This window comes from Eretmochelys imbricata, chromosome 14, assembly GCF_965152235.1.
Source record: "Eretmochelys imbricata isolate rEreImb1 chromosome 14, rEreImb1.hap1, whole genome shotgun sequence".
Lineage (NCBI taxonomy): Eukaryota > Metazoa > Chordata > Testudines > Cheloniidae > Eretmochelys > Eretmochelys imbricata.
In genome coordinates this window covers 6,979,463-7,007,442 of record NC_135585.1, presented here as the reverse complement: position 1 = coordinate 7,007,442, position 27,980 = coordinate 6,979,463, and the positions used below count along the sequence as shown (strand labels likewise).

At 43.0% G+C, this 27,980-nt stretch overlaps 1 protein-coding gene across 3 annotated transcripts; it reads left to right on the top strand.

Moving 5' to 3' along the window:
• Window positions 1-2: 2 nt before the first annotated feature.
• Window positions 3-27,126, top strand: AXIN2 (axin 2). Of its 3 annotated transcripts, XM_077833153.1 has the most exons (11): window positions 3-205; window positions 1,443-2,424; window positions 8,941-9,081; window positions 16,070-16,172; window positions 18,350-18,490; window positions 18,790-19,277; window positions 19,485-19,667; window positions 19,981-20,211; window positions 20,903-20,998; window positions 22,275-22,442; window positions 26,551-27,126. In XM_077833153.1, exons 2-11 carry the CDS (start codon window positions 1,601-1,603, stop codon window positions 26,675-26,677), a joined length of 2,502 nt encoding a protein of 833 aa, XP_077689279.1. In that variant the 5' UTR covers window positions 3-205; window positions 1,443-1,600; the 3' UTR covers window positions 26,678-27,126. The 3 variants fall into 3 exon arrangements, with proteins under 3 accessions (XP_077689279.1, XP_077689280.1, XP_077689278.1); XM_077833154.1 differs by lacking the exon at window positions 3-205 and having other exon boundaries at window positions 1,146-2,424; window positions 19,488-19,667; XM_077833152.1 differs by lacking the exon at window positions 3-205 and having other exon boundaries at window positions 1,146-2,424.
• Window positions 27,127-27,980: the final 854 nt, after the last annotated feature.

Below are 27,980 nucleotides of genomic sequence, written 5' to 3'. Positions count from 1 at the left end.
ATTGTCCTTTGTAGGCTTGGCGCCTCCTGGATTTGTTTCTTCCCTGCTTTAGTTTTTATTTTTGGAGGGTCTCTTTTTTTTCTTTTCTTTTTTTTTGGTTGCAGGAGGGGTGGTTGGGTGTATTTATTTTTGCTTTAAGGTGGGGAGCAGGGGGCTGAGCTTGGAGGAGATGAGAGCCCAGGCACGGGATGCCTGCAGCAATCAGGTACATTATAGACAAGGAGGAGGCTCTCTCTCTCTCTCTCTCTCTTCCTCCTCCTTTTCTGCAAACGGGACTCGATATTGCAAGACTGATGATAATAGGGGTGACATATTGAACTGCTTGTTTATGTGTGTGTGAATTTCTGCTTGGGTTTGTGCAGCAAAGAAAAAAGCCAGGAACTCAGTTCACGCTTTCTGATTAGTTTGAGAGCCTTTCACATGCTTATTAAACCAGCTTTTTATTGGATGGAAGCAGGTTTTATTAAAACTGTAGAGAAGCTTTTAAAAATCATTCTGCAACCGTGTAGTGAGTGTTTACTTTTTATTGATCTTTTTTTTTTTTTTGAAACCTATAGCCAGATTTAGTTAATTTCACATTTACCTTCTAATGATGGAAACTTGTTCTAATAAAAAAAGTCACTAGTGAGTCAGCCTTTGGAGGCAAATGGGTTGGTGATTTTTTTTTTCTTCTCTCTTTCAAACTTTTAACAAGTGCATATGCTTAACTTCTCCAAATCCATGGGAGGTGTGTGGTTGGTTTTTTTTGTTTTTGTTTTTTTTTTTGGAAGGTTGTAGTTAACTTCTGAAATGAGTCAGAACTGTTTTTAAAATGAAACATTGTAGTGATTTTTTCCCCCAAAAAAAGTCTTTCTGAACGTGCCGTTCCAAAACAGCATTCAGCATTGTGCTAGAAGGGCTTCTGGTGATCATAATCTAAATTTTTAAGGAGTGAGAGGAGAGGGGGGTAAAATGGAAACCAGATGCCGAGAAAGGCACGTCTTGTTCCCTGCCTTGAGTTATCTACAAAAAAGAGGCAAAATTGGGGGGCGGGGGGGGGGATTTGTGTGTGCGCAAAACTGGTTTACCCTGCAGACAGCAGAACAGAGCCAAGTTTGTGTGTCTGATGCTATCACTGAGGGGGGAGAAGGTGACCTGTAGTTTTGTAAAGAGGGGTGTCTTCCCTGGAGACGGGTTTTGTAAGTTGTGATTAGATATGAAGTGTAAGTGAAGGGTTAATTCTTTTCCTTTCCAGCCGCCCCCCCCCCCGAAGTTAAAAGTGCGCTGGGAGTTCAGAAAAGCATATCTGATACTTTTGATTAACACTGTAGATAGCTGCGTTGCCTTTTTTTTTTTTTTGACTGTGAAGAGTTGAAAAGCCTGTTTACTTTTTGTCTTTGATGTTGGGTGGATCTGGTTTTGATTAGATCAATACTCTTTTCTTTTCTTTTTTTTTTTTCCAGAAAGGAGGCTCAGAGGATCTCCTGCTGACTTGAGAGAGAGGCGCACACTCACTCACACTCACACACTCACACTCACACACACAGAGACAGAGGCAGATTGCTGAGGAACTTCAGGGGGAGGGGGGCGGAAAAACCCTACCAGAAGAACTCCTGGAGCCATGAGCAGTGCTGTGTTGCTGACTCACCTTCCAGACCCCAGCAGCAGCTTCAGGGAAGACGCCCCCCGCCCCCCTGTGCCAGGCGAGGAAGGAGAGACACGATGCCAACAGCCTGCAAGCTCGTTTGTCATGAAAAACCAAAGCTTCAAGGCCATGTCAATTTCTTCCAACCCAAGGAGGAATGAGGATGGTCTTGGAGAGCCGGAAGGCAGTGCATCTCCAGACTCCCCTCTGGCAAGATGGACCAAATCCCTGCATTCCTTGTTGGGGGATCAAGATGGTGCCTATCTTTTTCGGACCTTCCTGGAAAGAGAGAAATGTGTGGATACCTTAGACTTCTGGTTTGCCTGCAATGGCTTCAGGCAGATGGACCTTAAGGATACCAAAACTTTAAGAGTAGCCAAAGCTATATACAAAAGGTACATTGAGAACAACAGCATTGTCTCCAAGCAGCTCAAGCCTGCCACTAAGACCTATATAAGAGATAGTATCAAGAAGCAGCAGATAGATTCTATAATGTTTGATCAGGCACAGACTGAAATTCAGAGTGTGATGGAGGAAAATGCTTACCAGATGTTTTTAACTTCTGATATATACCTCGAATATGTAAGGAGTGGGGGAGAGAATCCTGCTTATATTAACAGCAATGGACTGGGGAGCTTAAAAGTTGTCTGTGGCTATCTCCCAACCTTGAATGAAGAAGAAGAATGGAGCTGTGTGGACTTTAAAAACAAAATCTTGCCTTCTGTAGTTGGGCTATCCAGCAAGACTTTGAGGGTTACAGCAAGTGTCAGAGCTACAGAAACGGCTGAGAATGGATACAGGTAAGAAAACGCTATGTCAGAAATCTCCTTTTGTTTTGATTTTAATTACTTTGAGACTATTATTCTTTAAAAGGTTTGAGAAGTGGGTGTTCAGTCTTAGATGGTTTTAAAACAGAAAGCTAGCAACATAAGCAAAAAAAAAAGGTTTAAAAATGGTCCAGAAATCCTATTAGTTAAGCATGCCATTGGTAGATTCAACATAGATGCTTATCTCAACCTTAAATATTCAGGTATTTGGTTTTTTGTTGCTCTTCTGAACATAAGAAACACTGTATTGTGCTGTTAAAGCTTATTGGCTCTTTCAGTTCTTATACACCAAAAACTTCATAGCAACTAGATGCATTAATTATTGCAGCAACTATCAAACATATGATGTGTAACGGTAAAGAGCATCTGTACAGGCATATGAAAAATGAAACTTTAGTTCACCAACTTCACCACTAACCGGTACTTAAGTTGATTGGTTACATGGAATGCAATTGTGTAGGAATGGAGCAGGAAATGTATGCACTTACTACCTAGTAAAATACATGTAAAGTTTGTATATGTAATATAAAATCTCTCTCTCATCACATTCATTACTGGTATCATGTCAAAGCCGTTCCAGATGGCTTTGAGTCAGTTGTATACAAGAGCATAAGATCTTAGCATCATGTAGCCATTCCAGGAATAGGGTTATAGTAGGTCTGGTATTCTCTTATTGGCAGTGTGCTTGAAGTTAAATTTATTAAAAGCTGGATCTGTGTCTTAATGCCAAGTTCAGAGTGTGTAGTGTCTGTTATGCGATACCAGAGGCAAAGTCTTCATTATGCACTTAGGCAGAGAGATTTCTGTGATACTGAGCCCTTCGTTTTGCTGTATGCTTTGTTGAAAAGGTGGAGTGAGGGGCAAGTAGCCCCTTACAAAATGACCATGATCATATTCCAAATGACTAAAATTGTCTTCTGAAAACTTATTTTCCCTCCCCCCACCCTTTCCATTAATGTGAACTGTTGAATAAAGATCTGGGGCAAAGTGATCTGTTTTCAGTTGTATGCTCTGTCTGCTAGCACAGATGCAAGGAGTTTGTTTTTCAGTGTGGTAAGTGTTTGACATCTGGTTTACAGGAATGTTGAGAGCAGTTTCTGTGATTCATGGACATCAAAGGGCTTCAGGCTTCTATTTCAGTTGTATTCTGAGGGTGGTTGTAGGGCATCTCTCTGTTCCTTTCCTGCCCTTCAGAGAGGCTGCAGCAGCCTGGCTGTGGTGATCAAAGTGGATCCAGGGACTGGGGGGTTAATTCTTCTCTTACACCTGTGTACATTTGGAGCGACTCCTCTGTGATCTATGGAGTTATCCTCCATCTTACATCAGTTTGACTGAGAGCAGTATTTGGCCCCTTGTCTCTTCTTGAGACCAGCTTTTTGAGGGAAAAAGAAAAGAAGTACTTGTGGCACCTTACAGACTAGTCTCTAAGATGCCACAAGTCCTCCTTTTCTTTTTGCGAATACAGACTAACACTAACACGGCTGCTATTCTGAAACCTGTCCTTTTTGAGGGAAGGGGTTGTAGTGCTCTTCCATTTGAGAGAGTTTGCTGCTCTGAGAGCCTAACTGGCAGCCTATTTGTGGGGACATAAAAGTGCTGAGAGCCTCACCCTCTTGCCCAAATGTCATAGCTCCGCATCTACTGTTCTCCAGGACTAAACTGTGCTGAGTTGTGATGTTCTGTTATCTTTTGGTCTTCACTGGAATTCAGTGCCTGGTTGGGGATTTAACATTCTACCAGTTGCTTCTGGCTCAAGAACCTTTTCATAACCATGACTAGTGTTGCCTTCCTGGCCAGGAGTACTGATGGCCATCATGCCTTGAGATTGCAGCTCTTTCAAGTGAAGCATATTTTTTGCTACTTAGATGTCAAATCTGCCCCCGGAAGGTGAAGTGATGCTATCTGCTTTGATCACCTTCTCTTGCATTTTCAATAGCTTTTGAATCAAGATCTCTTGACTACATGGAGAACGCAGAGGGGGAGGTCAAGCTGAGATTCTTCCCAATCCAAAGGCCAGGAAACCTGTTTCCTTCCCCTTCTCCAAGTTATCCTTGTTCAAAGGTGTGGGTGTGTGCGCGGCTTTCCAGCTGGTAGCTCTGGGGTGCATGGATGAGTTGTGTATCACTATTCACTGCATTTAGGATTGGAAATTGAGCTTGGTAAAGAAGAGTCTTCACTGAGTGGTGGCCAAACCACACCTCCATCCTGGGGCGGGACAGTCTGGGTAGTGCTTTGAATCCTGTGTAACTGCCTACATCTGCCACTATCTCCTAATAAATTTCAATTTAAGTATAAATAATAAGACAAAATATAGGATTAGAGTCTGGAAAAAAAAGGGAATTTGGTGTGTATTAAGTATTGGTTATGTATGTGGGCTCCTGATGTATAATAAATACTTTGAGCTTGTTTCAAATTTCCCCCTTCCCTGAAGCACTACTTTTTAAAAGTATTAGATGTGTGTCTAATGGTTTTTGTGAGACTGCGACCCTCAAACCATTGAGTTTGTGTTGGACCCAGGAATGTAAGATGGAATCTGACCATTATTTGTATTTGGTTCTGAATTTATCATGCATATGTTTTACGTACATGGAACTTTAGAGTGCTGCCTTTATAATGTATTTTTATTCAATCCAAGGTGGACTCATCTGCCTCCCATTAAGTTCTCTGTTCTAACATCAGTGAGACTGGCCTTGCTTTAAATAAGTTTGGGCTCGCAGATGGCCCTCTGCTGGCTCAAAGTGCTTCCTGTCCTTTGAAAGAACTCGCTGATGGAGCTCATTTTGTGTGAAGTTATTGGAACCAAGTTTGGCTTCAATTATCAAAGTAAATGATGCCATTGTAAAGCTATGTTTGAAGCAGTGTTCTACAGTTAGACCATGGAAGCTGTGATTAACATTGTTTTGCTAATATGTATATTTTTAAGGGGTTTTGTACCCCTGTTGTGCCGTGATGCTTGTGTCTCAGTAAAATATTTAGTAAGATTCAGTCTTGCCTTGAAAAAACACTGCTTGAGTGTTTTTTCAGTGTGTAAGTCTTTGGTTTAAACTGCCAGACTGCTTTTTATTTCTGAGAGCCATAGGTTGACTGTGTGTGTTGGAACAATGTGTATAGTGGGGGTGCTGAGCACCATTAAACCAAACTGTAAACCCTGTATATGATGGAAACCACTGCAATCCAGGGTGTGCTGCAGTACCCTAGTTCCAGCACCTAAGCCAAAAGTGCTCCTAAATTGCATTGTTCTAACAGGGGATCCAGAAAAGAGCCCCATAAAGTCTAGTCGCATTGTAATCCCTCTGTGATTTTCACCCATTGCCTAACATAATGTATAGAGAGCTACATGCTGTGTGTCATCTCATCAAGATAAGAGATAAGAATAGACTGAGAAACATCAGTCATTCTCCTTGATGCTCCAGAGCAACTGCTACCTGACAGCTGAAAACACTTTGCATATTGAGTTTGAAGATTTTTGTGTATGTGCAGAATCTGCATCAGAGAACTCCACTTTCCAGAGGAATTTAAAATCCTTGAAGGCAACTTGATGCATATGGGTGCAATTACTGTAGTGTGGTCAAGTTTTTAAAAAGTTAATCGTAAAAAAAACAGCCCTAATCAGTTTTCTTAAAGTATATGGGAATTTCTATATGGAGCTATTCTGAATCTTTTTCTGCCTTTTTTTAATAAGATGATTAAAGACTAAGTAAAAGTGTATGTGTGTGTTTAAGTTAACCAAGTTCTGAAAGGTGACATTCTTAATTATACTTGCACAGCGGTTCAGTATGTCTGTGAGGGGAGGAGGGGTTGGTTTTGGAGTACTCATCAATGAGTTAAACTTTATTCACATAGGGTAGATTAAAAGCTGACTTTAGAGAGATGAAGAAGGGCTTTTACACACACACACTGAACCATCTTTCTATTAAGTGATTAGATAGCACTACTGATTTTTAATAGGGTTGCAGCATAATGATTAATTGCTTCTGTATTAGCATGATTAAATAGCGACACTGAACATGAAATAAAAGGACGGTACTTAAGACTCACTTAAAAGCAGGATTGCTTCAGTACATATGGTGAGCATCTTGAAACCGAATACTTTACAATAATAAGCCTAATGGGTCTGGGTTTTGTAGAAGCAAGACATTAAACAGTTTCCAGTAGAGTGATAAAAAGTAGAGCCTTCAGCCTTTCTGTGAGCTACCAAAGACTAGCAGCGGCCTAAAGAACGTCACTGGAACCTTACAAGCTGACTTGTATTAGCAAGGGGGTTGTATTATTTTAAAAGGACACTTTTTTTCTTTTTCTTTTTCTTTTTTTTTCTTTCTTTCTTTTTTTTTTTTTGTGGTGGTGGTGGTGGTGGTGGTAGGATAACTTGGCTTTCACAGCATGTGGAATTAATTTATCTTTAAGACTTGACTTCTTTCCTGTGGCATTCCTTACTATCTTCTATTTTTTTTTTTTTTTTTCACTTAAGAAAAAAGTGTCTTGATCTTCCCATTGAAATGACTTAGCATGCTTTGGAAAAGAATGTAATCCCAGCTGTGCTTAAATACCTGACTCTTTGCAACAAGGCCTCCTGCAAAGCTCAAGCCTGAAACCGGGGCCTAGAACTTCAGTCATGCTGTTTGCAGTAGGGCTCTCATACCAAAGAGGCCCATCTTCTCCCCCCCACCCCCTTTGCTTAAGCCTTTGCAGAGGCTCATGTTTTCCCCTTGCTAGTGAAACAGAGGAATGCAACACAGCAGGGGAGTAGGGAAAACTTGTTGTTTGTGAGAGAACTGAGTTAAGACCACTGAAGAGGTCGAAAGTGTGTAACTGGGGCAAATGAAACAAAGGGACTAGAGATACTAGCAGGAGGGGAAGTGCTGCTTTCTATTAAGGCAGCTGGGCTGCTCACTTAAATCAAGCTGGCCTCATCCAATCCCAGAAGCGTTGGGGTGGGGGTGGGGAGTTTGAAAGACCATTTAAAAACCTGCAGAGCATGCTATCCTGTTCCTGAGGCCCCCAAGTGCTGTGTAAGTGACCCTAATTATTAAAATCAGTAGACCTTATCAGATAATGAGGTTCTGCTTTGATACACAAACTCAAAAGCTTAACAGCCAAGACCTGCATTTATATATAAACAAATATACCTCTGAAAACCCCTTGGCACAGACCACTTACCACAGATTGAAAAGTTTGTAACTGAATTTAAACTCTTAAAAGTTGGAATCATTTTGACCTAAACATTGTCCAGTGATTAGGTGATCAGGGCACCTGGGTTCTCCACCTAGCTTTGCAATACTGTGACCTCAGACGTGTTAGGTCAGACTTTACAGAAGTGTCTGCTAATTCTTGATTTCTCCATTTTTGGATACCCAACTTGAGACACCCAAGGCTATTTATTTGTTTTTTATCCCTCCCCAATGGTGCACTGATCTTAATTGGCACTAAGCACTCAGAACTCCTAGGCACCTCGAGGTGTCACCAAAAGTTAGAGTACTCCTTGAAAACTGGCTTTGTAGTTTCCCTTTTTGTGAAGGGGGCACCAGGTCACTCACCTTTTGTAAAAGCAGTTTGAGATCATATTGTTAAGATGGCTTGTATAAGTGCTTATTATTTATTAGTAATTCTAAAGCTGGTCTGATGTCAATGGTTCCAGTCAGTTATCTACGATGCCTGAAAGAAGAGGTGGTAACATTTTCAAAAGCACCTAAATCCTATTTTTGGAAGAGTCTTGGGTATTTAGTGGTTCAAGCCCTAATGACTTTCTGTGCTCTAAGGGCCAGATTTTTAAGGGTATTTTGGTGCTTCTGAGATTTTCAGAAGCACTCTTTTGAAAATCCCACTAGGTGCTTAACTATATCTTTTGGCACCAAATACCTTTAAAAATCAGGCCTCAAATTACTTCTGAAAATGGGATGTTGTGTATGTCTACACAGCAAAAAAAGACCTGCAGCATGGCTGAGGCTGGCCTGTGTCAGCTGATTTGGGCTTGTGGGACTTCGGAGCTAAAAATTGCAGTGTAGACGGGTGGCATGCCGCCCAGGCTCTGAAACACTACAAAGGGGATGGAGTCTCGGAGCTCGGGCTACAGCGCAAGCCTGAATGTCTACTCTGCTATTTTTATTCCTGCAGCCAAAGCCCCTGAGACTCAGTGCTGGGGCTTTTTACTACAGTGTAGATGTACCCTTAGAGTCCCAAATCCCTTAGGTGCGTTTGAAAATCTTGTCCAGAGTGCTCAGCCACCTGCTTGATGTTAGTGTTTTATGTAGAGAATGGTTGGTGACTGTGTAGTTCTTGGTCAGTCTTAACTCTGTGTTAGCTGTCAAGATAAACTTCTTGTGGACTGTGAGAACACAAGCATTCCGAGTGTCTACTGGAAGTAAAACAGCGGATGGATAGCTTTTAAAGACATTCATTGTGTCTTACATGCACACTAACCATGAGTATGATGCTAACCTGTACTTTTTTCAGATGTAAAAATAACGCAACCCCTATTTTGCTTGTCCCTAGGTCATTCAAGAGGAACGATCCTATTAACCCATACCATGTGAATTCTGGCTATGTTTTTGCCCCAGCAACTAGCGCAAATGATAGCGAAATATCTAGTGATGCCCTGACTGATGATTCCATGTCAATGACGGACAGTAGCGTGTAAGTATTCCACTTTAGCAAAGTCCTTTGGAATTTACCTCTCGAAAACTTAACTGCAGATGTGCCACAATGACTTGCCAGCATGACGGTTCTATCATTTTAATACTGTTTCCACTTTTTCCATTGGATGAAATCACTGGAAGGCATCTTAAGTCATCCAGAAGTATTGCTGATCGCTCTATTTACTCGGTTGTCCCAGATATTGGGTGCAGTAACAGTGGTGTGTAGTTCTTCCCTTTTTGTTTGTTGCCACTTTGCAACAATTCTCATTTTAATCCTCAACTGAGCAAATGTGTGTTCTCCCATATGATGAAAGAATAGAATAGAAATATTGCTGCTAACACATGGAATGTATTTACATTTCCTTCACACCTTTTATTTGAAGGCCAAACCATTGTCATTTTAAAAAAAAAAACAAAAACACAAAACTTTCTACAGGAATTACTTTCTGTAATTAGGGTTCACCAGTAATGTCAGAATCAACACTAACAGGGTTACTGACCTCCAGGGACAATAGCTGCACATTACGATCTTTCAGAGAATTGTTTGAATGGAGCTTTATGGATTAAAATGTCAAGAGTTTTAAGAGCCTGTGGAGGAGAGGAAGGATGGTCCTGTGGCTAAAAACCAAGCTTGAGAATCATGAGATCTGGGCTCTGCCACAACTTGCTGTATAACCTTGGACAAGTTGCTTAACTTCTCAAATGGGGATAATGATACTTTTCCTTCCTCATGGGGGTGTACTGAGACTTAATTCATTAATATCTGTAAAGCACTTTGAGATCCTTTAATGAAAGGCAATATAATGAAGTGCAGGTCACGCCACCGAAATGGACCAAGTCCTCTGGAAAAGGTGTTTGTTAAATAAAATAGTGTGTTCAAGGCCTTAATCTCATAAATGCAACTCCTTCAATGTCTCTGTTGGATGTGTAGAGTGTATATTCCCCCCCCCTTCCCCCCCGACCTGCTTGCTGGCTTTTTAAAGTCACCAGTCTGCTGCCTGATGATGTACACACGCTTTAATGGAAACCAGAGCAGATTTTTTACAAAACATCCTAGATGCACAAACAAATGTGCTGTTTTTTTAAACGCACATGTGTGTTTTGAACTGATGATATGGAAGAAATAGCTTGTTGTCCCACCGGATTCTCTTATTGAACAATATTGGCATTAAATAAAAGAGCTGAATCATAGGGTGACTTCTTTATTTCATCTTACTGGCTCTAGTTGTATGTGATCATGTGTCAACAGAGCATTCATTGGGTTAGTCATTTCTGGACCAATGTAGGGTCACTTGGGATTCACAGGGCTAGGATTATACCCTCTCTTCACAGCAATGCCAATTGTAGGCCTTATACAGATGAGAGCACTGAGTGAGAAATAAAGTGCATGGTGGATGAAAGGCTTAACTGAATCGCTTTCAGCCTATTGTTAGTCTAGGGGAGCTTAGAGGGGATAAGAGGGTAGCAGGCCGCTTTGAAATTTACTTGAACAAGTGAATAGGAGCTCCCCATAAAGCAGTGCATGAAAGGAGCCTGGCTGTTTTTTCCTGCCATAACAATAGCCAGTGCAGACTGTGAGGAGCTTGGGGAAGCTTGGCTGATTAAACTGCTGGGAGCTTCAAGGGGTTTTTTTTGGGGCGGGGGGAGAATGAGAGTAGAGGGGGCATGTGTGGATTTCAGTAGAATGCAGGTTTACATGGTGTTACGAGACAAACCTAGAAAAGTAATAGTTCCTGCTACAAACTGAGCCAGTCCCTGAACCTTTGAAAGTGCAAGACTCCCTCTAGCCATACTTACTCTGTGGGGGTGGGAATGGCCCGACTACTGGAAGTGATGGTGTGTGGGGGGTGTTTAATTTTTCTCTCAAGTGTGTGTGTGTGCGCAGGGAGGTAGAATAGCTAACCTTACAAAATTACCATAGCTAAGGCCTGATGTAAGTAAAGCTGCCTCTACAGAAACTTCAGCAACTATTGCCAATATTGTAATGTAACATGCATAAAATGTCTGGGATTAGTTCTCTTCTCTGCCGTGGATTATGTAGAAAACAGACCTTGCTAGAGATTCTGAAGTCTTTCTAAAAAGTTCTGCTGGGTGAATTACCATCATTGTCACAAGCTGTGACTTGGTGGTTTTTTCTTGCTGCAAGTGTGTAGCTCTCCCTCTTTAACACATGGCTCACTTTTACTATTAAACCAGTGAAAATGTAAATTAGCTCCTAGTTGAGTTACTCCCTGTTTATACTGATAAGAGCAGAATTTGTCCCATAAAGCCTATGTCAGTCATTCCAGTAAAGTGAGGTATTAATTTTTTAAAAAATCTTCTATTGAATTGCAACTAGAGGTAAAATTACCAAACAATACACACCCTGTGTGTTTTAGTTTTGTTTTTTAAATGTCAAGTATAAATCTAATTTTGTAATAGCCACAAAGCATCATGCAAATTTCCCTTTCTTGATTGGGGGAGGGGAAGAGGAAAGGGATTTTTTTCTTTTTATTTGCTTATATCTTATTTATGGATTTACTTTGGACACAGGGGAATGCTGCTGAGCGAACTTCAAATATTACCTTATCTTACAAACCAGGCTTTTGATGTTGGCAAGATCAGAGGCTTGTTTCAGAGCCGTTGCCAAATGAAGATGGGAGTGAATGCATATGCGCATGAGTCTGATATTTCAAAGCAGCAGTAAAACTACATTCAGGTTAGGCCAGGCACATCTGAGTCAAAAGGCTAAGATAATTGGCTCAGTTTAAATGGCAGCTGACTGGAAAGAAGATTTCAAACTAGTGTTTCCCCCAGAAAGAGATTGGCTTAGCACCAGGCTGGGTAGCTGAAATGTTTATACTATTTAGTGCCTAAACTCTGTAGCTCCTCAGCCCACAGCTTTTAGTAGCCAAGAAATGTGAGTGCAAATGTTTACTGCTGGAGGAAGAGAAGGTTATATTGAAATGACCTATCTGAGGAACTCTGTTTTTAAAAACAAAACAAAACACCCCCTCCTCGCTCCAAATAGTAACCCTGTGCTATGCTCTATAACATCTGGCAAAGCCTAACCCTTTAAAATAAAAGGCACTTTCTAGTTGTCACTGTGGTCTATACACATTTCAGCTTCAGATTTTTCTGTAATATCTTTTTCTTATTGCACCCAAGCTGGCTGTAAACTCCCAACTCCAGCTGCATGTCTTGCCTGTAATAAGTGATTGCCCATTCTTGTTTCCCCCTTAAACCTGGCATCGTCCCCTGTTCCCCATTGTATGTGGAAGGCCTACATTTTAAAAGTAGACATCAAACCAACTACAAAATTGTCTCTCTTCCTTCTTTAGAAGGCCTGATTCTCCCAAGGCTGCTAAGAAACCTTACCATCTCAGTGAAATGTCTTTCCTTTTTTAAAAACTGTATCTTGCTCCTTGTTACAAGCTGTAAAATTCTCCTGATGAGTCGTGTTTACAGAAGTGAGCAAGGAGCTGATCCTGACTCGTGCAACTGCATTGAAGAGAGAATCAGGCCCCCTTCTCCCTAGTCCATGTTGGTGTCCTCTTTTCCGTACCTTTTCTGGAGTTACCCATGCCGTATACACCCCACCCTCCGCCCCTTTGTTGCCTTCCACCTGCAGCTATCTCATTGCGGCTCTGAACGAGCCTGACAAGTGGCTAGACAGGTGTTTGTATGCTCGTTTCCAAGCCACTGTTGTCCGTTGTCTGACAGCTGCCTGGGCTGCTCTTAAAGAACAAAGGTACCATGCTCGGAAAGTCCTGGCTGCTTATTGACTGAAAATGGTGCTGGCTCAAAATTCTTCCATGACACGACTCAAAAGCGGTTAACTTTAAACCAACTCAAACCAGGCACGTCTAAATGTAGATGGAAATTCTGCTCTACGGTCCCCTTTTGTGGCTGATAAGTGAGAGATGCCTGTTTACTATGAGGCAAATCATCCCAGTTTGGTAGGAGCTACGTCCCCAAGGGAAGCAACTGCAACTCTGTAAATTCCAACTGGCTTTCCATCACATCCTCCCATTACTGCCCCCAGGGCTGGAGCTGGAGGTCTGGCCTTTAAAGGCTGTAGTCCCCAAACCGGAGCACTGAGCATTTCATGGTCAGACATGGCAGTGGAGCTGTCCTTCTAGCCCTTGCCACAGAGTGCCGTGGCCAAGATAAGCAGGACTGGGGTGAGCAGTTCTGGTTGCATGTTTCTGCTGATTTTGGAGGGGAACAATACTATAGACAGTGGGTCCGTTCCCTTCCTCGGCTATCTCCTCTGTCATTGGAGCCCTGAACTCGTGGACTTCAGGCAGGGATGTTGCAGGGCAGGCTTATCTTCTACCCTACCCTATCCTACCCCACCCCACCTCACCTCCATCCATTTTGTTGCATTTGGGTTAGTGTTTGTGGAGGCTTCCGTGTGTGTGTTATGTACAGTACTAGCCCAGGCAGGTGGATACCTGACATGCTGCTTAATAATACGAAGGCAGACGGTTTTACCCTGATGGAAAAGATGCAGGGGTCTTTAATTCCTCTGTATGGAAAGTCTCATTTAAAACACCCTCACCTTGGTAACCCTCAAAAAACAAAATCCCTCTCATCCAATCCACGTGACGAGCATTGACCTGGGTTTTTATTTTCTCCCATCCTTCCCCATCTGCCCCCATAACTGCTGCTCAACCTGGCTACAACCCAACCCGTACTCATGTGTTGTTGCGAGGGGGAGGGCCTCCAAGCCAAGTTCAATAGATATTTTCATAGTTTTATTGCCCCTTCTTTAATCATGAGCATAAACGTTTACTGCTTGCGATAATGACTGATAACCCTGGTCGTGGTACGGAACCGTGCAGACAGATGCTATGCGTGATTCTCCAGAGTGTGTTCCCAAATGGGGCTGTGCGCCTGAGCTGCTGCTCTTCTTCAGAGACCTACCTGAGGCAGAATTGAGGGCAGATTTTCATTAGGAACTGAACGGAGCACTCTAAACTCACTTTGCTTGTGACATAACCGTCTCCAGTGATGATTGTCCACCCTGTTAAATCATTGCCCCAAACGTCTCTTCCCTTGACCAATGCTCTGTTCTGTCTGGATTTTCCAAAGTTTCAAACAATAAACTGGTTTGACCTTTTTCTTCAGTCTTTGCTACTCCATATCGCCTGTGAATTAGTCGCTTTGTAATGGAAACTTAGAAAGCACTAGGCCAAGACTTTCACAGATGACATGGGGTTGTGCACCTCAACATTTGGGTACTCAACTAAAGAAACTGTAATGGGGCCTGATTTCCACCATGTCGTGTCCCCCCCCCCCATCCCCTTGTGGGTAGATGCTTGGCACTTTCTGAAAATTTGGCCCCTTCAAATTGAAGCATGCACCTGCACACGAAAAGAGTCACTGGTCACGTTTTGGAAAAATCTTGGCCTTAGTCCTTTCACTGTTGTGAGAGTGGGAAGTGCCATGCTACCATAATGGTGGTAGATCTTAAAATGGGGTGTGTGTGTGTGTGAGAGATATGAGGGTTTGGGGTTTTTTGGGGGGGGAGGAAAAGAGGGGTTGTGTGGGAGGGGAGATGGTACAGAACGGGAGAAGTGCATAATAGCACTCTGGAGTGTAGTCTTCTCAACTGGTTTTGAGTGGAGCTTATAGTCTACCCTTCCATAAGGCCTTACATCCAAGGACTTCAGAGCACTCTACAAATATTAATACTTAAGTGTTACAGTACCGTGTTGGATAGGGAGGTATGATCTCTTATGGATTTGAGGGGGTGGAGAGACTGGAGCACAAAAACTATGGTTGCTCCTCAAATTTGTGGGAAATCTGAAACTAGAAACTCATGATTAGCAGCCATGCCATTGGACTATCCTGGCTCAAAGTTCATTAATTCATGGAGGATAAGTCCATCAATGGCTATTAGCCAGGATGGGCAGGGATGCAAAACCATGCTCTGAAGTGTCCCTAAACACCCCTTCCCAAAAGCTGGGATTGGGTGGCAGGGGATGGATCACTTGGTGATTACCTGTTTTGTTCATTCCCTTGGAAGCACCCGGCATTGGCCACTGTCGGAAGACAGGATACTGGGCTAGATGGACCGTTGGTCTGACCCAGTACGGCTGTTTTTATACTCTTAATACTAATGTGGGTAAATCTTTGCATGGCTGGATGACAGCATACCTCATTGCTAGAGGAAAAATTGTTTGTTGTCTTGATGGCAATTTTCATAGCTCTTCTCACTTGGTGTGGTATTTTTTTGCGTTCTGGGGTTTTTCTTATTGCTTTATCCCAATGGGCTGATATAGCCAAGAAGAAGAATGATGTCCCATAGCTTTAGGGGCCTGTGTTCTGTTGTTGCATCTTGTAATGACTTTACTGGGTTGTGCATGACACCCCGAAGTTAGAAGAGGCATCTTGGGTCCCACCCAGGGGGGGAAGCCCTTTGTGACCAATAATTTTTTATCTGCAGAATGCTGGCAATCTATGAAGTGCTTTAGACGTAAGAAGCTCCCCCAAAACTGCCTACAATCTATGGTGACATACAGAACAAGTGTAATGAGTGTGTGAAACCTATTACTGTAAGGCCCCAGTCCGGTACAGTCTGTGTACAGGCAGAGCTCTGTTGAAGTCAGTGGGACTGCAGGGATCTGTCTACATTCAGCTGCCTACATGACTGGGGCCGTAGCTTGCTCTGCAACTCTTGCCCAGCTACTGAACATCCAGGCCGAGTGACTTAGGCTTGATTTCTTTTTTCAGAGGCATTAAACATCCATAGACTTATTCACCTCAGTTGCCATCCTCAGTGCTCAGGACTTCTGAAAATCAGGCCCCTCAGTCTGTTTAGACTATTTCAAAGAACATGGAGGGGGCTTGCTGGGAACAGTAAAATGATCAGATAATTTTGCATTCTGTCTTCTGTTTTGGAAAGTACTTGCAATGGTCCATTGACTTACAGAATAATAAGTTGAAATAAATAAGCCTAGGATATCCTGGTTGACTGTGACTTATCTTTCCATTTGCAGAGATGGAATCCCTCCTTATAGACTTGGGAGCAAGAAGCAGCTCCAGAGGGAAATGCATCGTAGCGTTAAGGCCAATGGTCAAGTTTCTCTACCTCATTTTCCGGTAAGTTTGATGCAGAGTCCTCTGAGAAATGGCTGGAGAGAAGGCCCTCTAATAATGCTAGACATTGCAACACCTGGAAGAGTCTGGGAGAAATCATTGCGGGTTTACAGGGAAGACCGGAAAATGACTTCCTTCTCATCAGCTTGTTGCATCCTTTTGTCTCTGAATACAAAGATTGACAGCCTCAAGAAGAGAAGCTAATAGATGGGTCAGCTCTTCAGCTGGAGTCAACAGAGCTACAGAAATGGAGAGGGACCTGGTTTATTATTCTTACTGCCATTGGCTTGAGGTCTTTGGGCTTATTCTGTAAACATATAAACCCAAACATCAGCTTAAAACACTCCTGAAAAGTTTGCTTGCATAGGTCACTGGGTGGGTTGTGTGTAAGGTTTTTTGCCTTTCTCTGGATTATTGAGTAGAGCTCACTTTCTAGGTTCAAGCTGGGAACGTCCCATCTGGTTGATTGTACAGACATGGACATGGCTGCTTGGGTACTTTCTCCCCTCCCCACCCCCCCAACACACACACTCTCTCTCACACTCACACACACACACGGACCACTTTCACACCTTCTGTGCTATGATGACGGTTGTGCTTTGCTTTTTCTGTACTGCCCCAAGACTTCAAAAACACAGTTGGCAGTTGATAGGATTTACTGGTTTCCCAAAAGAGAAACATTGGTAGCCAGTAAGTGCCTTCTAATAATAATAATAATAATAAAAAAACAACTTTGTGCCTTGGTTTTGAGGAAATCCAGTTCTTTTAGTTGTGTTGCTCCTGAAAACTAACTCATTGACTTGTTAATTCAGTGCAGACTTCAGGAAGGTGCTGCTGGTTCTTGCAGTGAATAAACTGTTTACACAGACAAGTAGAAACATATCTTGTCTTGAGATTAATATTCCAAAATTCTTCTTTCTTAAGCAGCAAGACATTTTAGATAGTGTTTCTGGTGTGTGTGGGGGTATGTTGGATTGAATGGGGATTTTATTTTTTGGGGGGGTGGGAGGGTATTCTTCACCCCCTTCTATAAAGGAAGTTCTGTAGCCTGAGCTTGTAAATTAGATTATTTTGTCCCAGGGCGTGCAAATCGACTTTCTCTGTAAGGCAGTGCTTTGATCAGGGACTGAATAGAGCCTGCTTGTGTAAGAGTGACAATTTCCAGCAGAGTGGCCTTTTTCTACCCTCACATCATTTCTGGAGCTAAGTGGTTGTCGGAGAGAGGCCCTGCCTCATCTGGTGGGTAGTATGTGAAAGAGTTGCAGTTCAGCTTTCTGCTCTTCTTCCCTCTTTCTCCCCCCCCCCCGAAAAAAAAGGGCAGAGGGAAACTAGGGGTGAGGGTGAAGAGTGGGGTGTGTTTTGGGGGAGAAGATGACAGGAAGGAGGAGGAAGAACTCTGGTGGGTGGTTTCTTTCTCTCTCTCTCTCTCTTTTCTCCCATGTTTGCTTCTTTTGGCAGAAATTCTCATTTGCCTTTTTGTATTCTGCACTTGATTTGGAGATGTTCCCTTTTTCCCTTGATAGAGCTGCTTGAGGCAGCCAAGCTCAGCAGTGTACCACTACTAGCCTGCAGCAGCTTTCTTCATTTTCTGTACAAAGAGATTGGGGGGGGGGGGGGGTGGGAAGGGAGATCTAGGACACTGTTGAGACAACACTACCTCAAAGGTGCCCAGTGTGTAGCCAGGAAATAAATTACCAGCACTTCTCTGATCTGCAACCGTTTGACTTTTTTTCTCCCTTTTTCTCCCCCATCTTATTTTTTTTTAATTTCCAACTCCTTTCTGTTTATACTCACTTTATTCCTTCAGTTAAAGGCTCTCCCTCCCACCTCAGAGGGTTTTTTTTTTATTTGATGTTTGACAACAGTCTTTGAAGATTTTCTACTTCAGAGTAGCTACTGATGGGCTGGTTGTACTACAGAGAGAACAAGCGGGGTTCCTCGGAGTGCGACCAACTGCTCCTGCCGAAGGCGAACGCTAGTGGGAAGGATGTCACTCCATGAGGCCACAGCACTAGCTCATAAAAATCCAGAGCAGGCTATGCCTACTTGCGCTAGTCTCTTCATTCAAACATGGAGACACAACAAGCATAGCGGGGCCAGAAATGCTGCTCCAGCTAAGCTTCTGCAGCTTGCACTGCCCGCTAAACATGGTTTATCCCTTTTGTCCCCGCTCTGCGTAGAGAACCCACCGTCTTCCTAAGGAAATGACCCCTGTGGAACCAGCTACCTTTGCTGCTGAACTGATATCCCGGTTGGAAAAGCTGAAGCAAGAGCAAGAAATGATGGATAGTCTGGAGGAGAGGCTACAGCAAATCAAAGAGGTAGGAGGATTAACCCCTCTGGAGCCTGTGTGGTGCTTGTAGCTTGCTGATCCAACATCTTTCTTGGGGTTGGGAGGGAGCGGCATGGCCTGCCTGCACTTCGTGTAAGGGGAAACCGCTTTCCTTTGCAAGCTGTATGTTGCATGCTTTAATGGTCTGTCCTTAGTACCTGTGTGTCTACTGTCCAGCAGCAATGCAAGCTCTGCTTTCCCTGCTAACCTAGTGGGAAGAGCCCCCGCTCCAGGGCAGCTGGCACCCCGTGCTTTTTATTTATTTCTTACTAATGTTGCACCTTCAAGGAAGAAGAGAAGGAGGGATCAGAGCTACCTGCCAACACACAGACCAATCGGGAGGCAGCAGCCACTCCGCATCAGCAGCACCCACTCACTCTCCTGCCGTCCGGCAGCTATGAGGAGGACCCGCAGGCGATCCTGGATGACCATCTGTCACGAGTGCTGAAGACTCCCGGCTGCCAGTCACCCGGCATGGGACGACACAGCCCCCGCTCCCACTCCCCGGAACGCCTCCCAGGGGGCAAGCCACAGCCAAGCGCGGCCTCGCCAGCTGCCTGCAGCCTCCTCAGTAAAGGATTCATCACCAAGCAGACCACCAAGCACGTCCACCACCACTACATCCACCACCACACCATCCCCAAGACTAAAGAGCAGATAGAAGCCGAGGCAGCACAGCGGGTCCAGTGCTTCTGTCCTGGGGGCAGCGACTACAACTGCCATTCAAAATGCAAGAGCCACTCAAAAGGGACAGAGCTTCCGCTGGAGCAGTTTGGGTAAGTTACAGGAGTTTCTCCATAGGAGCTACTTGTCCTTTCAAAATGTATTTCTCAGTAAGAGGGAGGTGGGATGGATGCAGAAAACCATGTGGAATTAGCCCCTTAAAAACAGGGCCATTGGGAAGTGTGGTCATGACACGAGTGCAGGATATTAACGATGCCTGCTGGGGGCGGGGAATCCTGTCCCTGGTGTCTCATCCTTAGCAGAACCGGCTCGCTGACGAAGAGGAATGGCAAAGTAATGGATGGCGTCGCCCTGCCGGCCGGGGAAGCAGGGCTATCCGTAATGCCCGGGCTCCAGCTACCTGGGGGCGAGGCAGATCGGTCACAGAACGTCTGGCAGTGGATGCTGGAGAGCGAGAGACAAAATAAGCACAAGCCTCATAGGTAAATATACAGCCGTCTACAGCAATATCGCTCCCGGTAAATATTTATATATTACATAGGCTGTCTATTTTTACAATCGCTAAAAACAAATGAGACTCTTTGCTCCTCCGGTTTAATATAAAAGCCATTCTGCAGAACCAGAAAAACCACAAAAATGTCATGTTTTTGGCAGTAAACCCTTTTCATGTTATGACAGACTTTGGGGAGGGAGTGAGCAGAATAGGAGCTGCTATTGAAGTCATATTTTCCAGCTTTCATAAGCCGGTTCCTTTCCTCTTCTCTTCTTTTTCCCCTACCCCACTCCGCCCCCCAGCACACAAAGCACAAAGAAGGCCTACAATTTGGAGTCCACCAAAGGGATCCCCAGTGAGCGCATGGCCCGCCACCACCTCTGGGGGAACAACAGTCACCCACGCGGGGCACAGCCTGCCCACCCGTTCGTCCAGGATCCCACCATGCCTCCGCTGACCCCGCCCAACACTCTCGCCCAGCTGGAGGAAGCCTGCCGCAGGCTAGCGGAAGTGTCCAAGCCTCAGAAACAAAGGTAACTTACAAAGGGGAATGGCAGGGGGGCGGGGGAGTGAGAGTGAGAAGTCTCCTGAACTTTTCCAGCCCTGAGTGCCTCATTTTATTGGTTCTCTCTGATAGGCAGACGCCCCCTGCTGGGAATGGGTGTGAATCGCCAATATGGCTTTCTTTAGGAATGGAATGGAGGAGCCTTCTTTCAGGCTGCTTGTTTCCTTCTTCCCTCAGGCTCCTCGCCATCTCCCAAGGGGCATTACTGGCTGGTAGGCACGTGAACGTAGCAAGCTAACAGTAGACATCCAGATGGCTAGAAATTTTATGTGATGTGCATGTAGCCTTGCCTTCCAGTGTAGGAAGAGCTCCAGATTTGTAATGGGAGGTGAGGAAGGCGCATTGCAAGAAAACGTAACTAAGCCCCAAAAGTGACCTTTTTTTTCCCCAGTCCTCAATAGTTTGAATTCCACGTTCTGCCTCTCACTATCACAATGGATATAATTTGTTGTCTAGAACTAACTCAGCTACATACCAAGTGTTGAATTAGGTTGTTTATCATGCATTTGGATATGGAAGGGTAAATTATTCCATAGCATTCTTAACTCTTCCTTTGATTGTGTTTTGATGCAAAGAGGAAACTTAATGCCCCAGAAGACTTCAATTAAGAAGATGTATTTTAACTTAATTTTTTTTGTTTGTTTATCCCCCAACTTCAGATGTTCAACCTCAAATCAGCAGAGGGATCGAAACCACACATCTGCTGTTCAGGGGGGAAATGCTCCTTTTTGCAATGCAAGTCTAACTACAGAAGAGTACGTACATATATATATATACACACACACATTACATGTATTTCCATGGCCTTTAATTATACTTGCATTAAATGGATGGCACTTTGAAAATAGAAGACATCTTTATATCTGAAGTTTAGTCTTTCAAACATACTTTTGTTCTCTTATAAAAAAAAAAAAAAAGATATTTTCAAATCTTGTTTCTGATTCTTTTTAACTTGCGTTCCTGTAAAGTGGACAAAGATTGGATTAGTCTAATTACAGGATGGTTCTTTTAACAAGAAATCTGCTACAGAGAGGTCTAAATAATTAAAATTTTCTTTTTTACCCTCTTCATCTTAAGCAATGAGCAATGTTTGAAGTCCAGACTAAGCCACCTGACTAGAGTCTTTCTTTCATTTTTAATTGGTTGACCTTAAATCCACCAGCTGTCTTTGCTAGGAGCTTTTTTTCTGAAGCCACTCTACAAAGACTTAGAACAAATTAGGAGGACTACATTACTGTGGACTAACACTTTGTGACCTTTTGACATGCCAAGTATACATTGCCTCAGAAGTAGTTCTGGATTTAGCTCCTTGGCATTCACTGCACTGTTGCTATTTTGTTATGTAGTGTTTTTTTTATTATTTCTTAGGTGTTCCTCATTTCAAGTGACAAGGTCCACTTTATTTTTGCCTGGTTGTTCCCAGCTACAGTAATGCTACCTGTGCATTCAGGACAAGTAATCTTAGTGCTTTGAGCAGTTTTTGAATGGCAGGCTTTGAAATTCCAACAACACCCATTAACGAGTGTATACCTGGAGCAAAACACTAAACTGTTGTTCTCTGCCATATAGTTTGCATGAATGAAAATGGTGCGAGTTGTCTTTGTGACCTTCGAAGACCAGACATGCAAATAGTTAATTTGGCTTAATGGAAATGTGTTTAGCATAATGGTTAGAGCCCTAAGCACTGGGGATTACTGTTTGATCCTCATCAGACCATGTCATCGCTGCCCCTCATCCATAAAATGGAAACAGTTCCCTATTGCACAGGTGTGCTCTGCGGCATATTTCATGAATGTGCCTCAGCTGCTTAGAGATCCTCTTATTATTTGTATTAGCGTGGCGCCTAGAAGCGGACCAGGACCCAATTGTGTTAAGTGCTATACAAACATGGCACATACGTTTGATTTCATTGCATCGGACTTTCAAATTGATCCCGGCATCAATCTGGTTGCCATTGTCTATAGTAGAAATATTGGACTGCAGTGATGTCTTTGTTTCCAAATGAGAAACATGCTTTGTTTTTTGTTGCAGTCACAAAGAGCCAAAGAAACTCCAAGTGGTTCACGCCTCCCAGTCCAGCGAGTTGGTTGTCACTTATTTTTTCTGTGGAGAAGAAATACCCTACAGGAGGATGTTAAAGGCCCAGAGCCTGACACTTGGGCACTTTAAAGAGCAGCTGAGCAAAAAGGGAAATTATAGGTAAGAATCTCGTGGTTTCTTTTGTCTGCTGAGACTATGAACCAAAATAACCAGCAAATATGTTTCTGTAAACCCGCCCACAAGGGAAAAGTTACAGCACCTTTTCCGGGAGGTTGGCTGCACTGGCTCACTGAACTCTCTTCTGTCCTTTTCCAACTCCCCCACCAAATCCAGGGTGGCTTAGAGAGGCAGGCTTGGGTACTATGTTGCCTGAACTTGGCCTTGTCTCATGGATCAGTCAGCTTGGCTGATGTTCCCCCTGACGTTTGTCCCCCAAGAACTGCATAAGAGAACACTGATTGGTCATAGGCAGCTATTGCCTGCATGCTGACTCCCACAAAGAGGAAAGATGCTCTTGTGGTTAAGGGGCTGGACTGGGACTCTGAGAGATCTAGGTTCAGTTCCCTCTACCTCTGATTTCCTGCCGGACCTTGAGCTTAATCTCTCAGTGCCTCCATTCCCCACCTGTAAAATGGGGGTAATGGCACTTCTCAGCTTCACAGGGGCGTTAATATTTGTGAGATACTTGGCCTCCTTTGGCAGAACATCCATATAAGTAAGGTAGATTCATTCTGGGGTTGGGGATGTGAGTTGCTTTCAGGAATTTTCTTTTCAACCTAGTTAACAACCTGCAGATGCTCTTGGCCTGTTTCTAAACTCCTTTCAGCTAGAAATACCAAGCCTTGGAGGATGAATTCCATTGAATGACACTTAAAAAACCCCTATCTTCCCGCTCCTCCTTATAGCCATCCATATGGATATAAGGAATTCTAATGGTCTAAGATTGTGTCTGGTATCTGCAGCTTAGAAGCCGGTTTGCTGCCTTCTTGTAACGTTCATTCCAATTGCAGTGGCTTTGTCCTCAGTTATTTTTATTGTACTAGCCAAATGGATCTGATCAGCAATTAACTGACCATGTCCTGTCGGTCAACGAGACTCTTTCATCTCTACAAAGGAAACAGCCAGGTTTAAGTATTTTTAAACTTTGTTTTGAATTCAGCACTCCTCCAAGGTGCCAGAGGGCGCCCTCTGGAGACAGAAGTCACAGAAATGTCAAAATACAACAACTTTCCCCAGGTGGCCTCACCAGTGAATCTTCAACCTGGTGGCTTTCTGTTTTATGTGGATGCTTGTCCAGTGGTGCTGGGGTTTTGAGACATCCATATTCCCCATCCCTCCCAACTGCCATCAGATGGCAACAGCTTGTAATTGCTACCAACTGGATGTGAACTGGCAACCAAGCAGTGCAAAGGATGTCTCTCCTATTACCCCCGTTCTCTCAGCAGCCATTTAGTGCCTCCAGAACATCTCATTCGGTTTCCTATGAAATTCTTTCTTGTGATGCTAGGGTGCTTGAATAGGATATTAAAACTTCTGTGGCCTTAAAGCCCCTGCAGGTGCAATTATTTGTGCCTTGTCAGACTGTAATTACTTTAGAAAATGTTTTTAAGTGACTGACAAGGATGAAACAATGTTTTGCTTAGATCTCTCCCCTTTACACCTGGGTAAAGACAATACAGAAATTTATAAAAGGAACTTGGGTAGGTGCCCAGTATTTTATCTTGCACAGACACAAGGTGAAACTAATTACACAAATGTGTGTACCTCCAGGGAATCATTTTGATCTAAGCTTTGACTTTTGGCTGGACTTTGAGTGAAACTGCAGGTGACCTTCAGGGAAGAGGGCCGTACTACCCAGAGTAGTGTGTGTGTCTCTGTGCTGGGGAGTCAGTAAGTAGACTGCTTTGGTCACATCTGGCATTGATTTCTTTTTAAGGCACACTTAATAAGCATGTCTTTGAAGCTTTTGCCTTTCATTTAATGCACAAAGACGTGCATAAATGGTCGACTCTCAAAATTCTTTATTGATTGAATCAGTTTGCAACATGGGTACCTAAGAGCTCTATTATTGCTCCCTTTTCAATGCCAGAGTCATGTGTCCGACTATGCAGCGGGATATTCACCCAGCACATTGTTTCAGTCTTTTTCTTAAAAATAAATAAATAAAATCAAATAAATATAATACTGATGGCGTTAACAAAAAACAAACACACACGCAAACTGGGTGGTGTCGGGTAATCTCAACATGGCCGCAGTTCAGAACAGCAACACAGGCCTACTTGATTCTATTGGTGCCAGATGTCAGGGGGGAAAAAGAAGCAAAGCTTGCCACATAAAACATGTTTGAATGGAAAGCCCATTTCTGTGAGCAAATAAGGGCAGAGCAACTTGTTTGAAGATGATGTGGGGGAGGATATTGCTTTGCTTCTCTCTCTTCCCCTTCTCTCTTTCTGTCTCTGAAATAAGGTTGTAATTATGTAAAAGGTCATAGCGTGTTTTCTTAAATAAAGATGCAGTGTTCAAAGAAAAAAAAATTAGTAAACACCAGCAGAGTTTGTTTGTGGAGGAAGTTATTGGGAAAGCAGGCTGCTCTCTGAAAGAGGGGTGGGGATGGGGAAAGCCGGGAGAAAGTCCTCAAAACTCATTCACAGTTTTTGCCTTTTGGTTTTGTTTTGGGCTTACTGGCTCATGGAATTACAGCCCTGACCTGCACCATTGAAGTCAGTGGGAGCTTTGCCATTGACTTTAGTGAGTGTAGGTTCAAGCTGTATATGAAGAACTTAAATAAGAACCATTTTCATGACCGAACCATTAAAAACACAATGCTGTACATCAATCCAACTGGGAATGACTGAAAAGTAAATGTACCTTGACTAAATATAGCTGTTTCACTCACCCCTCTTCTCTCCCTACCTAATTAGCTCACCTTAAAAAATAAATTAAAAACGTATTGTTACTGGGTATTTAGTTTTTAAATATTATTTTTATAGCAAACTCATTATTCTAAAACTGCCCAATCCATGTTTTTAATAAAGTGAAAAATCCAAGTTCAAATTTTTGGGGGATCCTCCTATAAAAGTTTTATGACCTTTAACCCTTCAACACCTTGTTTGAAAAATTACAGAGCAGGGGATTTTTTTTTTGTTTTGTTTTAAATCTTATCTGAGGAGGATTTTCTTTTGCTGGCGATACGCTCTCTTTAAAAAGCACTTTGTGATCTGGAGAGCAGGGCAGATCGGAGGAGGTGTGTGGTAGCAGACGGGCAGGCTCCTTAAATGCTAACCTTCTGAATGGAAGCCCTTCATTTGTGCATATGCAATTAAGCAGCCTTAGAAGGAAGAATGCTAGAAAAGGGATAAAAGGAACCTTTAATCAAGAAGCTGAACGGTCTAATTCGGGATAATAGAGGGGTCCTTACTGTTTGACACAAGAGGGGTGGGGGCGCTTTTTGTCTGGGTGAGCACTGGCTTCATGATCTAACGACCCAGAGCAAAAGAGAAGGAATGCAGGACACTTCTACTTGACCTTCCAGTGTCAAATATTGCAAGCTTGACCAAGATTGCTCTTTGCATGCGACCAGCACGAAGCATCAGAGAACAAACACAGCCATATCTGTAACCTAAAAGTGGAAGCATGGTTTTAGTTTTGTTAAATGCAAGGTGCCCTGTTTCACAAACTGGACTAAGGGAGAAATGCCACATACATAGTCTTGTTTTGGAGAAAGCATGTTACAGACTTTGAGCTACCGTTTTTTTTGTGGTTTTTTTTCCTAAAAAGCCTTTTTTAATAAAAGCTTCTCAGTGCCATACTGTGCTCCAGAATTTATGCATGAAAGAAAGGAGAACAAAAACTAGTTTTTTATTTTGTTAAGTAAGATGTTTGGCCAGAGATTGCTCTGCTTTTTATTTTCTCTTGTTAAAAATATCTGCTGCCAACACGTATAACTTGTTCAAGGCACTGTCCCTGTGGTGCCCTATTTTATTAAGCAGTATACTCCATTCCTTTGCTCTTCTTCAGAGCTGCTTGGCTGGCTGTAGTTGCATCCATTCTAAATCGAATACTGGCAGATGCATGCGAACAGATCACTTGTGAGTTATGGAGGGTTTTAATGGTATTGGACCCAGTTTTCTTTGTCAGTTATCTTGTTGTACTCATGTGAAAGGAGAATTGGACCCTTTGGAAATGTTTGCTGCTCTTATCTAAAAAGAATTGTAAAGTAACACTTCATTATTTAAACTGCTTCCGCCCCTCCCCCCTTCTCCCTCAGGTATTATTTCAAAAAAGCAAGCGACGAATTTGACTGTGGTGCAGTTTTTGAAGAAATTTGGGAAGACGACACAATTCTGCCCATGTATGAAGGAAGGATTCTTGGGAAAGTAGAGAGGATTGATTGATGGCAACTGTGTTTCCTTGACACAACCCTAAGCTAAAGATGTCTTTGGACACACAACAATAGCAGCAGCAACAACAACAAAAACTTTGAAGGAAAGTTTTGAACCAATGAAGAAGAAAAAGTGAGGCCTATGAAGATTTTGCCAAATTAGCCTTGGGGGTGGGGGGGGGAGGAATGGCATTTATTATTCGTGAGTTGGGTACTGAGATGATTTAAAAAAAACAAACCCTGAACTATTTATTAAAAACATGACCACTGTTGGCTATTGAAGATGCAGCCCACGTTTGAGAGACTTCCATACATAATATATGACTTCCTGGGGATCTGAAATCTATGGACTAAGAGAAACTGTGTATAGCTTACCTTACCAGTAATCCTTATTGATATTTATTGAACAGTCTGTTTTCCCTTAAGTCCAGTTTATGGATATGCTGCTTTAACAATGGTGAAAAGAGGGGATGTGGGGGGGAGAAGGGGAAAGTGTTGAAGGGCTTATTTTTTATGTCCCACTAGCTCCAACTTCGGAGTTCAGCTATAGGAGTGCATTAATAATTTCTACCACTTTAAAGGGATTCGGGTGGGGGAATTATACTGTGCCCAATATTTCTCCAACTGAAGATAAAATTCTTTTCTAAAGAAATAATTTTTAAAAAATTTGTCCTGCCATTCACTCATTTAGAGATTTGGTGCATTTTAATCCAAGCTGCTCTAATTTGTAATAAAGGTCTTTAAGTGTTAAATATGTTAGATGCAATATAGTAACAGCGATTGGTTTCTGTCCCTGGGTGGTGAGGTTTTTTCTGTTTGTTACTCTCATTGTGTGGGACTCCATGTTATGTCCAGTGCCTACCTTTTGCAAGGCAGACTGTAGCAAATCCCAAACCTAGGAGGAAAGCTGTAAGAGAAGCCAGACAGTTTTCATTTACGTGTTAACACACCAAAAGGACACATTGCAAAAGCCAGGTTAAAACCCAGATGTGTATTCCACATAGCTAGCTATCTTTTTGTTTGTTGGTATTCTACTTCAATGATAGGACATCTTGTATTTAAACTACATTCACATATGACGGTGAATTTTCCGATGCGGTTTTTTTCCGTCTTACCTAAATGACACCCTGTCAAGCCAATGGGAGTTGTGGGCTAAGCTCCTTGCAACACTTTGAAAAGCTTCCTTGTGTGTGAGTGGGTGTGCGCGTGTGAGTGGGTGTGTGTGTGTTGGGACAAAGCAACCCTTTTCCAAGAAAGACTTTGCATTTCTACATTTGGGTTTTGTGTTGATTAACTTAATCTGTGCATTCTGTTTG